The sequence below is a fragment of the Marmota marmota genome, unplaced genomic scaffold, assembly GCF_001458135.2.
Source record: "Marmota marmota marmota unplaced genomic scaffold, marMar, whole genome shotgun sequence".
Taxonomy (NCBI): domain Eukaryota; kingdom Metazoa; phylum Chordata; class Mammalia; order Rodentia; family Sciuridae; genus Marmota; species Marmota marmota.
This window is the reverse complement of record NW_026000185.1, coordinates 6,146,199-6,158,217: the sequence shown is the minus strand read 5'-3', so window position 1 is coordinate 6,158,217 and position 12,019 is coordinate 6,146,199. Positions and strand designations below refer to the sequence as shown.

The 12,019-nt window shown below is 43.3% G+C and overlaps 2 protein-coding genes across 2 annotated transcripts in view; one reads left to right on the top strand and one right to left on the bottom strand.

The window, feature by feature from the left end:
* Znf597 (zinc finger protein 597) overlaps positions 1-12,019 on the bottom strand; it is a 42,681-nt gene that overhangs the window by 11,421 nt on the left and 19,241 nt on the right. The window lies entirely within an intron of this gene.
* On the top strand, positions 7-10,652 carry Znf174 (zinc finger protein 174). The gene is made up of 3 exons (XM_015490825.2): positions 7-912; positions 2,025-2,247; positions 6,132-10,652. The coding sequence occupies exons 1-3, from the start codon at positions 511-513 to the stop codon at positions 6,731-6,733; spliced, it is 1,227 nt and encodes a 408-aa protein (XP_015346311.1). The 5' UTR covers positions 7-510; the 3' UTR covers positions 6,734-10,652.

Below are 12,019 nucleotides of genomic sequence, written 5' to 3'. Positions count from 1 at the left end.
CTCGCGTGGGCAGACTCCGGGCGCACTGGCCACCCGGCCAGCGATGGGGCCTCCCGGGGCCTGCTCCCCGCAGGATGCTCGCGGTCGGCGTCAGCCGGGATGCGGGAGAGTTGGAGCGAGCTACCTGTAAGACGGCTTGAACTTTTCCTGGGGATTCCAGTCCCTGTCCGTTAGATTATATTTCGCCTCTCGTCGGAGACTTGTGTGCTTATTACCGAAATAAAGGAAATATTTTTTCCCAGTGCCCTTAGGACGTTATGACTTTTCTCCTTTGCAAGACAGTTTTACAAACTGACGGAAACACAGACCCCCTCCCAGGACCGTATTAAGGTTGTCTGGAGAAAGGGTTGGCAAATAAGGCCTTGTCTCTGCAATCGTCCTTCCCAACATCTCGGAGGAGCTTCGTTTCTACCATCTTTCTAGCATTCAGAGAGACTTCTCCAGGGTCATGATCCCAAAGGCTTGACCAGTTTACAAGGAGAGAGAAGTTGTTTTCTTGAGCCCCCCAAAATGGCAGCTAAAATGGAGATAACTTTGAGTTCCCAGACTCAGGCTTCCTCCAAGCAAGAAAGACACATAATAACAAAGCTAGAAGAGAAACGAACACCTACTCTGCAAAAAAACTTCCCGGATCCTGAGCTCTCCCGACAAAGCTTCAGACGGTTTCGTTATCAAGAGGTGACTGGACCCCAAGAGGCACTCTCCCAGCTCCGACAGCTCTGCCGGCAGTGGCTGCAGCCTGAGCTGCACACCAAGGAGCAGATTTTGGAGCTCCTGGTGATGGAACAGTTCCTAATCATCCTGCCCCCGGAAATCCAGGCTCGGGTCAGGCATCGATGTCCAATGAGCAGCAAGGAGATTGTAACCCTGGTAGAAGATTTTCACAGAGCATCCAAGAAACCAAAGCAGTGGGTAAGGAGAGTCCTCTGTTATGGTCCCCTGGGTTTTTTTTTTTTTTTTGTGGTTTTTTTTTTTTTTGGTCATCTTTGTACTGTTTATCTCTGGATCCCTCCCTATTTAAGAGTCCAGGAGATTTTTAAAAGTTACTTCCAGCCTCTAGCTGGGAACCCCCTGCAACTTCTAATAAGTTTCAGAAAACCTAGCTACTGACATCCAGTGAGGAAGTAGAGCACCAAGGTGCTCTGCTTTTTCATTCCATTGTGGGCCGCAAGTCCCAGAAAGTAGCTTTAAGGTTCAAAGGCTAGGGATATGTAGCTCAATGGCAGAGTGCTTGCCTAAGCATGCAAGGGACCCTTGCTGGTTTCAATCACCAATATGAGGGGAGGGAGATTAAGGTTCTTGAATCTCTGCTGATAGATCTAATCCCCATTCATTCCTACAATCAGAATTATTGGAAAGATCAGCTGACTTGGGGGGAATTTCAATGAATTTTTTTCCAGTGGTGTGTCTGCCCTGTTGTCTCTGAATCAGGAGGTTACAGCTCACTTGCCTAGTGTTGCTATTCTTTCCCATCCCATTCCCCAAGCCAGACCCCAGCCAAGGCCTAAGCAGGAAGCAAACATATTTACTCTGGAAAATGGGAACAGGTGGGGCAGTTCTTTTAGACCCCTACTATTATTGGACCTCCCTGATAGGAGTCTTTGGCAGAAAAAAAATATTAAAATGATTTTTTAATGTTCCCTCACCATACTGATTCCTGTTCCTATATGGCCTGTTTCCAACAGAAGTTGAGAGGTGAGAGGAGTGTGGGGAGGGAATTTGATGGGCCAGTGTCATGACTGACCCATTGGTGCCAGCTCTCTTCTGATGACTTTCAACTCCAGGCCTTGTTAAAGGCCCATGCTTGAGGATAGGCAGTCAGAAAGTACTGGATGCTGTGAAGCTGCCTCATTCTGTGTTCCCTTCCCTTGCTTCCTGTGAGCGTTTCAATGGTCTCTATAAAGTTAACCTCCGGGCCATGAGCAGAAGTTCCCAAGGTAAAGGGGTTATTGTACAGCAGTGGGCAAGAAAGCTGCTCTCAGCTGGTCCTAACTGGAGTGTTAATGGATGGGGCTTGTTCCTAGGTGGCCGTTTGTATGCAGGGACAGAAGGTGCTGTTGGAGAAAACTGGATCTCAGATTGGAGAACAGGAACTGCCAGACTTCCAACCACAAATTCCTAGGAGAGATCTCAGGGAGAGCTCTCTGGTGGAGCCTTCCCAGGAAGGACCTCATGACCGGCTGAGCCCCCGTCACTGGGAGAAATCCCCACTCCCCCAGGAACCAGCTCCCATATTGACTGGGACAGGTAACACTCTGCCTTCTCTCTCCCTCTCATCTGCTCTTTCCTTCCATGAAAGCATCTTATCATTCTGCAAAGTTATAGACTGTGTGTGTGTGTGTGTGTGTGTGTATTGATATTTATTCCCAGGTTTTTAATGTTATGTGTATTGATATTTATTCCCTAAAGACTCCACTAATTACAGTGGTAGTGGAACTACAAATAAGTATGCTTTTATCATTTTGTTAATGAATATTTGGCTATCCAATGCATAGTAGGATTATTCTAGTATCTACTTTTCTGTCCCTTTCAGAGCTTCGTAGGATAAAGATAGATCTAGATATAACCACAGATGAATTTCCATGGTCCCATGCTAAAGAATGTTCTGCCCAGTAGAGAAAAAGCCCCACTCCATATTATTCCTTTTCCTCCTCCTCTGTGATATCCTTTGTGCTTTAAACCCTTGTGTCTATTGCCCTATCTGCCTCTGGTACAATACCAGTATAATTGCTGGCCCTGTTCTACACAGTGCTATTATAACAGTGACATTCTGGTCAGTCTTGTGTGACTCCAGGATACAGCCAGCAGATTAGAGAGGGTGATTCCAAGAAGACTACAGCTCTGTTTCTTTAACATTTGCTGTGTTTAGGGAGAAACTTTGTGTTGTAGTCTGTTCAGGCATCTATAAGAAAATATTAGAGAATAGGCAGCATAGAAACAACAAAAGTTCATTTCTCACAGTTCCAGAAGCTAGGAAGTCCAAAACCAAACTGCCAGCATGTTTGGGTTCTGATGAGGGACCTATTTTGGGTTGTGGACTACCAATTTCTCTATGTCTTCACATTCCATGGCAGAGTAGGCAAGCAAACTCCTTCAGGCCTCTTTCATAAGGGCAGGAATTGCATTCCCGTGAGAGCAAAGCCCTTATAATCACCTGCAAAGGTCTCACCTCCTAATGCCACCTCCTTGGGAGTTAGGGTTTCAATAGATGAAATTGGGGGAACATAAACATTCACTCCATTGCATTTTGTTTTGATTATTTTTGGAACTTGGGAAGAAAAGCTTTTGACCCTTGTGGAGGTCCTGCCCCATAATGTAGCCTTCATGGTCCTGAACAAGGTGGACCACACTTTCCCTTCTCTCAGCAGAGACAGTGGGTATGCATGTGCTGGCTTGTGTCTCCTTTCATTTTATCCCTAGAAGGGTGGAATCCCATGTTCCTCATGTCAAAGATCCTTCTGAGCTGCACTGTCTAATATAATAGTAGCAACTAGCCACTTGTGGCCCTTTAAGTTATACTACTGAGATATAATACATATATTATAAATTCACACTTTAAAGTACACAGTTCAGTGGGTTTTAATATACCTACAGAGTTGTACAACTGTCACCACTGTGTAATTCCAGAACATTTTCATCATCTCAAAAAGAAACCCATTACCCATAGCAACTACTCTCCACTTATACCTCCTCATAGCCCTGGCAACAATTAATCTTTTTTTTTATCTCTATAGATTTGCTTATTCTATGGATATTTCCTATAAAAGGACTTATACACTACAAGGCAGTTTGTACTGACCTCTTTACCATGATGCTATCAAGTTTTGTCCGTGTTGTAGCATAGATCCTTACTTTTGTATGGCTGAATTATATGCATTGTATGAATAGGCCACATTTTTATCTAAAACTTACCTGTTGGTGGACTTTGTGGTTCTCCTTTTAGCTATTAAAAATAATGTTGCAGGCTGGGGATACAGCTCAGTTAATAGAGTGCTTGCCTTGCCTGCATAAGGCCCTGGGTTCAATAACTAGCACCATCAATAAATAAATAAAGTTGCTGTGAACATTTGTGTACAAGTTTTATGTAGACATATGTTTTTATTTTTCTTGGATGTGTATGTAGGAATGGAAATGCTAAGTCATAGCTAACTCTGTTTTTAACCTTTTTGAGGTACTACCAGGCCATTTTTCCAAAGTATTTGTGCATTCCCACCAACAGATTATGAGGTTCTAATTTCTTCATATTCTCATTAGCACTTGTTATCATCAGTCTTTTTTAATATAGCTATCTTAGTGTGAAGAGGTATCCTCTTGAGGTTTTGATTTACATTTCCCTAATGAATTATGATGTTGAGAAGCTTTCTGTGTGTTTATTGGTCAGTTGTCTATCTTGTTTGGAGAAGTATCTTTCAGAGCCTTAGCCCATTTTTAACTTAGGTTGTCTTTTTAATGAGTTTTTAAGAGTTATGTATTCTGAATACTCCCATTGTTTCCTCCCATTTTGTGGGTTGTCCTTACTATCCTGTGAAGCACAAATGTCTTCCATTTTGATAGTATAATTTCTGTTTTTCTTTGCTTGTGCTTTTGGTGTCATATCTAAAATACCATTGCCTAAAGCAAGGCTGCAAAGATATAGATATGCTTTCTTCAGAGATAGGATTTAACTCTTATATTAGATTGCTGGTCCATTTCAAGTAAATTTTTATATATTGTATAAGATAGAGGTCTATTAGTCCATTTAGCCTAAATTCCTTAGACTGAGTGATTGATTTATAAACAACAGAAATTTATTGCTCACAGTTCCAGAGGCTGGGGAATCCAAGGTCAAGGCACCAGCACTTAGAATGTCAGGGAGGGCCCATTCATCACAGATAGCAATGTTTCCCTACATGGCTGAAAATGGGATAAATAAGTTCCCTTTGACCTGTTTTATAAGGACATTAATCACATTCACAAGGTCCATCTTCATAACCTAGTTGCATCCCAGATGCCCATGTCCCAGCACCACTGCACTATGGATTGTCGGCATGCTAATTTGGTGATGGGGAGACAAATAGCAGAATCAAACTTCACACTTTTGCTTGTGGAAATTTAGTGCTCCCAATGTCATTTATTGAAAACACGATTCTTTCTTCACTGAATTATCTTAAGAACCTTGATGATCAATTGATTGTATTTGTTTGAGCTACTTATTTAAACTTGAATTTAAGTTAATTAAAATTAAATTAAATTTAAAAATCCAGTTCTTCTGGTATATTAGCCACATTTCAAATACTAGCAGCCTCACAGTCACATGTGGCTGGTGGCCACCCTGTTGAACAGCACACACACAAATTCTGCACCTCAGAAGAGCTCCTATTGGGTAGCCCTGCTCAATATCCGCAGCTTCCCAAGAGCTGTGCCAGGGCATTTCCATCCTGATCCTCAGTCCTGGCAGTCCATGGTGGGAAGTTTCTGTGACCAGAATACACATCTGGTCCATATTCCAGTCATGCTATCACCTTTGTAATTACAGAAACCAGTCACTGGATTAACCATCCTCTGAAGAGGGTTTTGATCATGTTCATGTAAATGAGGAGTATTTGTCCAGATAACTGTTTGCAATGCTAAGACTGCAACTCTCAGCCAGGCACATTGGTACTCACCTGGAGTCGCAACTACCTGGGAGGCTGAGGAAGGAGGCTTGCTCCAGTTCAGGAGCTTGAAGCCAGCTTGGGTAGCATCCATAGCAAGACCCCATCAAAAGAAAATAAATAAATAAATAAGATGTCAACTCCCTTCCTTCTTTCATCTATTAGCTGATGCTCAGTTCCAGTGGGTTTCCTTTTCCCTGTTCCTTTTTTCCTAAACTTAGGAAGGAGGAAAAGAATTGGAGAACTTGGTTTCTAATATAAATCAGAACACCCCAGGAGCCTATTACTGTACAGATTTGCAGGTCCAAGCCTCAGAGATGCTGACTCAGCAGGGGGGTGGCTGGGAGCCTGCTTGTTAGTGAGTACCCACCCTCAGGAGTCTAATGCAAGTTGCCAGCAGAGGCATCTTTGAGAATCCACACTGTACATTTCATATCTCTTTTACTGACATTTTTTCTTCTAAGTGTGGAAAATGAAGAGTATTCTTTCTAATTATAGAGGCCCCCAGAATAAGGAGTGACAACAAGGAAAATCCACAACAGGAAGGAGCTAAAGGAGCAAAGCCATGTGCAGTGTCAACTGGCAGATCCAAAGGGAATGGTCTGCAGAGCCCTGAGCCACGAGGGGCAAACATGAGTGAGCCCCGGTTGTCTCGGAGGCAGGTAAGCCCCCCAAATGCTCAGAAGCCGTTTGTTCACTACCAGAGACATTGCAGGGAATTGGAATACATCAGCAGCCCCCTCAAAAGTCACCCCCTGAGAGAGCTGAAGAAGAGTAAAGGAGTTAAAAGAAGCTTGAGCAGTCGCTTGCAGCGTCTTGGTCACCAGCCAACCCGCTCTGCGAAGAAACCTTACAAATGTGATGACTGTGGGAAAAGCTTCACGTGGAATTCGGAACTGAAGCGACACAAGAGAGTGCACACAGGAGAGAGACCCTACACCTGCGGAGAGTGTGGAAACTGCTTTGGACGGCAGTCGACCCTGAAACTGCACCAGAGGATCCACACTGGAGAGAAGCCATACCAGTGCAGCCAGTGTGGGAAAAGCTTTCGCCAAAGCTCAAACCTCCACCAACACCATAGGCTCCACCATGGGAACTGAGGAGTGTTTCAGTCACAGGGAAGGGCTTCGTATACCTCCTTCCCTACTGACATGTAAATCAGATTACATGACTTAACAGGGAAACCAAGTGGCCCTTGGGGAGTGATGGTGTACGCTTGGCTGGTGAGGAGCCCCCAGAAAGGCTGTCCAGGACCCACTGCACAGAGTGACAGGGTGAAGAGATGGCAGGTCTGGGTACTGGGGCAAAGAGTACTGCAGTATCTGCAGAGAATGGGGAATAACTTCTGAGGGAGAATCAGGATGACCCCATAGGTGACCCCCCACTGCTGTTACCCCCCCCCTCCCCGTGGCATTACTTATCCTCTAAATATGTTAAAGGTGAATTCCATAGAGAGTTGTGCATTTGCTGCCATTCCACATCATATCTTCATCTGCATACTTGAGCAGTTCTCCACAATTTCAAGGTAACACTCATTGGAAAATGAATCCCCTAGTACTCTTTCTGTAAATGCCTAGCTGATTATAACAAAGAACCTGAGTATGTGCCTGTGTGCGAGGAGCATTTCCAAGCCAGCACATGGTGCTTTTATCAAAATAAAAAAGGGATCTTTTATATTACACACCTTTGATTTAGAAAAAGAAATTCCACACATCTGCAACAACCCTAACCCAGAAGACAGGGAAAAGCCATGGTGAGAAGGAAGTGATGGATTAAGTGCTCAGAAATGTAAGGGGGGTTCTGCATGCTCTCCTTTGTTACCTAGGCCATGAGCTTTAAAACTGTCAGAACCAGTGAAAAGAAAATAGTGTTTAAAACTGGATTACAGTGATGGCTGCACAACTCAGCGACTTTGCAAAAAGTTATCAAAATGAATTAATTTTATGATATATAAATTGCCCCTCCATAGCATTTTTTTAAATGACAAAATATATTTATATAAAATGTTAAGAATCCCAGAACTAGGCCTGGGAGGTCATCTAATTCCACCGCTTATTTTCTCAAAGTAGAAATTAAAACAGTGTATAATTCGAGGTCACCCCAGGCAAGCCAGCCTGCTCCTTAGTTTGAGGAGCCTTTTGGCAGATTGGTGCACTGCCTCATGCAGAAACAGGAGCAGGTAGCAGTCTTCCTGAAATGTCAGTATCAGATCACTACCATACAGGATTCTGCCCCAAAGAAGCTTATGTTCCTCTTAACTGCTATGGAATGAGAGCACACTTGAGGGTCTTCACTCAGCACCTTTGCACACACAGTTTCTTTACCTTTTATTCCTGCTGCCTTCCACTCCATCTTCCCTCCTCCATCTCACAAGAGCTGCCTATGCAAATCCCAGGGAAAAATTGGTTTGTAATCATGGGTCAGCTTCCTTGCTAGACTCCATAAGCTGGGCTTGCTCAACCTGGCCGCATTCTTGCCCTGCAGGGGACATCTGGCAATGCATAGAGACATTTCAGGTTGTTGTGACTCAGGGGAGGAAGGGTTCTCTTGGCCTCTAGCAGGTGGAGCTCACGAATCCTCCAGGGCACAGGACAGTGCCCACAACAGCCACCTGGCTGAGCATGTCAGTGATCCCAGGATAGGGAAACTGCCATTCACTCTTAGCAGCCCTTTCAAGACAAGAACTGTGTTTTCCATCATTTCAGCTTTTGAACTTGGCCCATGCTTAGTCAAAATAAATAAATGTTCAGTAGTTGAATAGTTGAGGCCCCAACCTCAGGGCCCATACTTCTACCTGAATTCAGAGATCCTGGTGATAGTTTATCCAGAGACTTACAGAAAGTCCAGCTTTTTTGGCCCTGAAGGCTCTAATCACAGATCCCCTTCCCAACTGCTATGTTAAGTCATGGAAGGATTTTATCTTCAGCATTCAGCCTGCTCCTCACCTCACTCCATGCTGCAGCCTGTCACTAGCTAAAGGCTTTGCGTCTCACATTCCCTCCTTTCCCTGCCCTTCTCCAGGCCAAATGTATGTTGTCTATTAATAACTTCCAAGTGCTGGTCACATCTGTATTAGTTACCCACTGGAGCTGTAACAAAGCCTGCAAACTTAGTGGCTTAAAACAAAAGAAACTTCTATAGTTCTGGAAGTCAGAAGTCCAGAATTGGTTTTACTCAGCTGAAATCAAGCTGTGGTTGGGGCTGGGTCTTCCTGGAGACGCTGAGAGTAAGTCTGTTTCCCTGACCTTTTCAGGTTCAGTAGTCACTTGCATTCTGTGGGTTGTGACCTCTTCCTCCTTCTTCAGGATGAATCCCCCTCTCTTCCATTGTGTTGCCTTCTTGGACACTGGCCCTCCTTCCTTCCTCTTATAAGGACTGTTGTCATATTGGGCCTACCAGGATGATCTGAAGATCCTTAATAATATATTCAAGGTCCCTTTTGCCATATAAGGTAACATGCACAGGTGCCAGGGATTAAGATGTGGATATATTTGGGGGGCCGTGTTTCAACCTACCACCCACCCATATCTGTATTGAGTAAACTTGATTGGTCAAAAAGGATTTTCTGAAAGAGAAGGAACTTCCAGTTCTCTTATTTATAAAGGTAGGCATAGGGATTGTTCTTAAAAGAGTTTCTGCTGCTTGGCATTTTTCCTCTCTTCATATTACCCGTTAGTAATTGTCTAATCTTCATGTCTTTGGGTACACGTTTAGTGGTGGACCTTGAATAAATGTGTCAAAATCACTGCTCTGAACACTATTCTTTTCCAGAGTAAGTCAAGTCTGATGCTGACTGACTTATCCCGGACTCGTTTTCCTTTGGTATAAGGTTCACCTCCAGGCAAGCAGTGGCAGGAAAGATCAGGTGGCCTGGAAGAAGGCCCCTGGGTACTATATTCATATGGAGGGCTCCCCTTGGCTTCCTTGCCCATGCATAGTGCCCCAGAGCCTCAGCAGGACTCTGACCCACTAGCATGCAACCAGCTTCTGTTTATAGCACCCCCCGAATAATAAAAGGGCCTCCTTTTTCCTCCCATGTGCAGCCCTTGCCATTAGGTTCTGCTATCTTCTCCAGGCCCTGCCTAGCATCTACCTGTGTCAGGGTGGAGGTAACTCCTACTCCAGATATGTGGCCACTGTCACCCTCAGAGAGATGAGGAGAGTGTATGGCCATAACTCATGATGTGGGGTACCCACATCATAAACCTTTCTGAAGAGTATTTTCCATCTATAGCAGATGAGGACTTGTAAACCCATCCCATAATACCATTATCACTCCCATTAAATTAGCAGCAACTCCTGACTATGACAGACATGTTGAAATTTCCTCCTTTGTTTCTGAAACAGAAATGCTATCTTTCTGCACATATCAGAAAATTCATGTAAAGTGTACAGTTCAATGATTATGGTGTATTCATGAAACTATCACTACAGTCTAACTTTAGAACATTTTCAACAGCCCAAAACAAAACCCTAAACCATTAGCAATCACTCTCTGCTCTGGCCCCATCTCAAGACCCCCTCCTTCATTCACTGAGCATAATGTCTTCAAGGTCACCCATGTTGTATCATTAGGATTTTATTCTTATTGCCAACAATACTCCATTGTATGAATGGACCACGCTTTGTTGGTCCATTCATCATTAGTGGACATTTGGGTTTCTACTTTGTGGCTGCTAAGAACATTGATACATAAGCTTTTATGTCTTTATTTCTCCTGGGTGTATATCTAGAGGTGGAGTTTCTGGGTCATGTGGTAATTTTATGTTTAACTCTTCTTGAAAGTACCAAATTTTTCCAAGTGGCTGCATCATCTTACATTCCTACCAGCAGTATGTGAAGAGTCCCAGTTTCCCCAGTACTTGTTGTCTTTTTCATTACTGCCATCCTAGTGAGTGTGAATTGGTATCTTGTGATTTTGATTTTCGTTTCCCTAATAATTCATGATGTTGGAAATCTTTTCATATGTTTACTGGCCACTAGTATACCTGCTTCGAAAATATGACTATTTAAAACATCTTCCCGATTTTAATTGGATTGTTTTTATTGTTCAGTTGTAAGAATTCTATAAAAATTCTGGAATCAAGTCCTTACAGATATGACTTATAAACAGTCTCTTCCATTCCACTGTAATATAATTTTATTTACTTATTTTTTGCCATATGGGGGATTGAACCCAGGATACTCTATCACTGAGCTACATCCCCAGCCTATTTATTTATTTAAAGACAGACTCTAAGTTGCTGAGACTGGTCTTGAACTTATCATACTTCTGCCTCATCCTCCCAAATAGCTGGGATTACAGGCATGCACCACCACACCTAGCATATTGTTCTCATTTTAGAAGAAAACCATGCAAGTTCAGAGTTGAAAGAACTCTACAGCACAACTATTAAACATCCCTTGAATTAGGAGTAGGTCTGATTTCAGTGTTTGTGGGGCTTTTTGTTTTAGATTTGTTTTGAGATGGGTCTCACTATGTTGCCCCTGCTTGCCTCAAACTCCTGGGTTTCAACAGTCTCCCTGCTTCAGCCTCTTGAGTAGTGGGACTATAAGTGTGTACCACTGCATCCAGAAATGTCTGTCATTAATCACTGGGCTGGGAATTTGGGAATCAAGGGTCTTGGGTGATTGCTCTTACTGAATCTGCTGAAGCCCAAAAGTATAGAAGGATGTAGGATAAGAAAGATGAGGATCTGAGGAAGCAAGGTCCCTGAGAAACATGTCATTGGAGAAGAGGTGACTCAGTTGTCCAAAATTGAGGAGTAACCCAGATTTTTTTTTTTTTTTTTTTTTTTTTTTTTGGTATCAGGGATTGAACCCAGGGGCACTCAACCACTGAAACACATTCCCAGCCCTTTTTGTATTTTTATTTAGAGACAGGGTCTCATTAAGTTGCTTAGGGCCTTGCTAAGTTGCTGAGTCTGGCTTTGAACTCATGATGCTCCTGCCTCATGATCCTTCTCCCAAGCCATTGGGATTATAGGCGTGCACCACCACTCCCAGTACCAGAAAAAGAATTCTAGTCAGGCTTTCCTGATTTAGATCTGCATCCGAGTATGCTACAAGCAACCTGACTGTTCCAAACTGGAAAAGGAACAACTAAAAGATTTACAGGGGACACACCCCAAGAAATAACATGGTAGAATGAATAGACAAAATGCCATCCAGCCACACAATGGAATACTATTCAGCCATAAAAAGAAATGGTATATGCTACAACATGGATGTACCTGGAAATCACTAGGCAAGAATCCAGAAGTCACATATGGTATGAGTTCATTTATGTAAAATGTCCAGAATAGGAAATGTGTACAGACAAAAAGTAGATTAGTGGTTTCCAGAGGCTCAGGAGAGAGAAATAGGGGATGACTGCTAGTAGGTAT

Coding starts and splice junctions, on each gene's coding strand:
- Znf174 (XM_015490825.2), top strand. CDS start 511: ATGGCAGCTAAAATGGAGATAACTTTGAGTTCCCAGACTCAGGCTTCC. Junction 913..2,024: donor CCAAGAAACCAAAGCAGTGG/GTAAGGAGAGTC, acceptor GCTTGTTCCTAG/GTGGCCGTTTGTATGCAGGG. Junction 2,248..6,131: donor TCCCATATTGACTGGGACAG/GTAACACTCTGC, acceptor TTCTAATTATAG/AGGCCCCCAGAATAAGGAGT.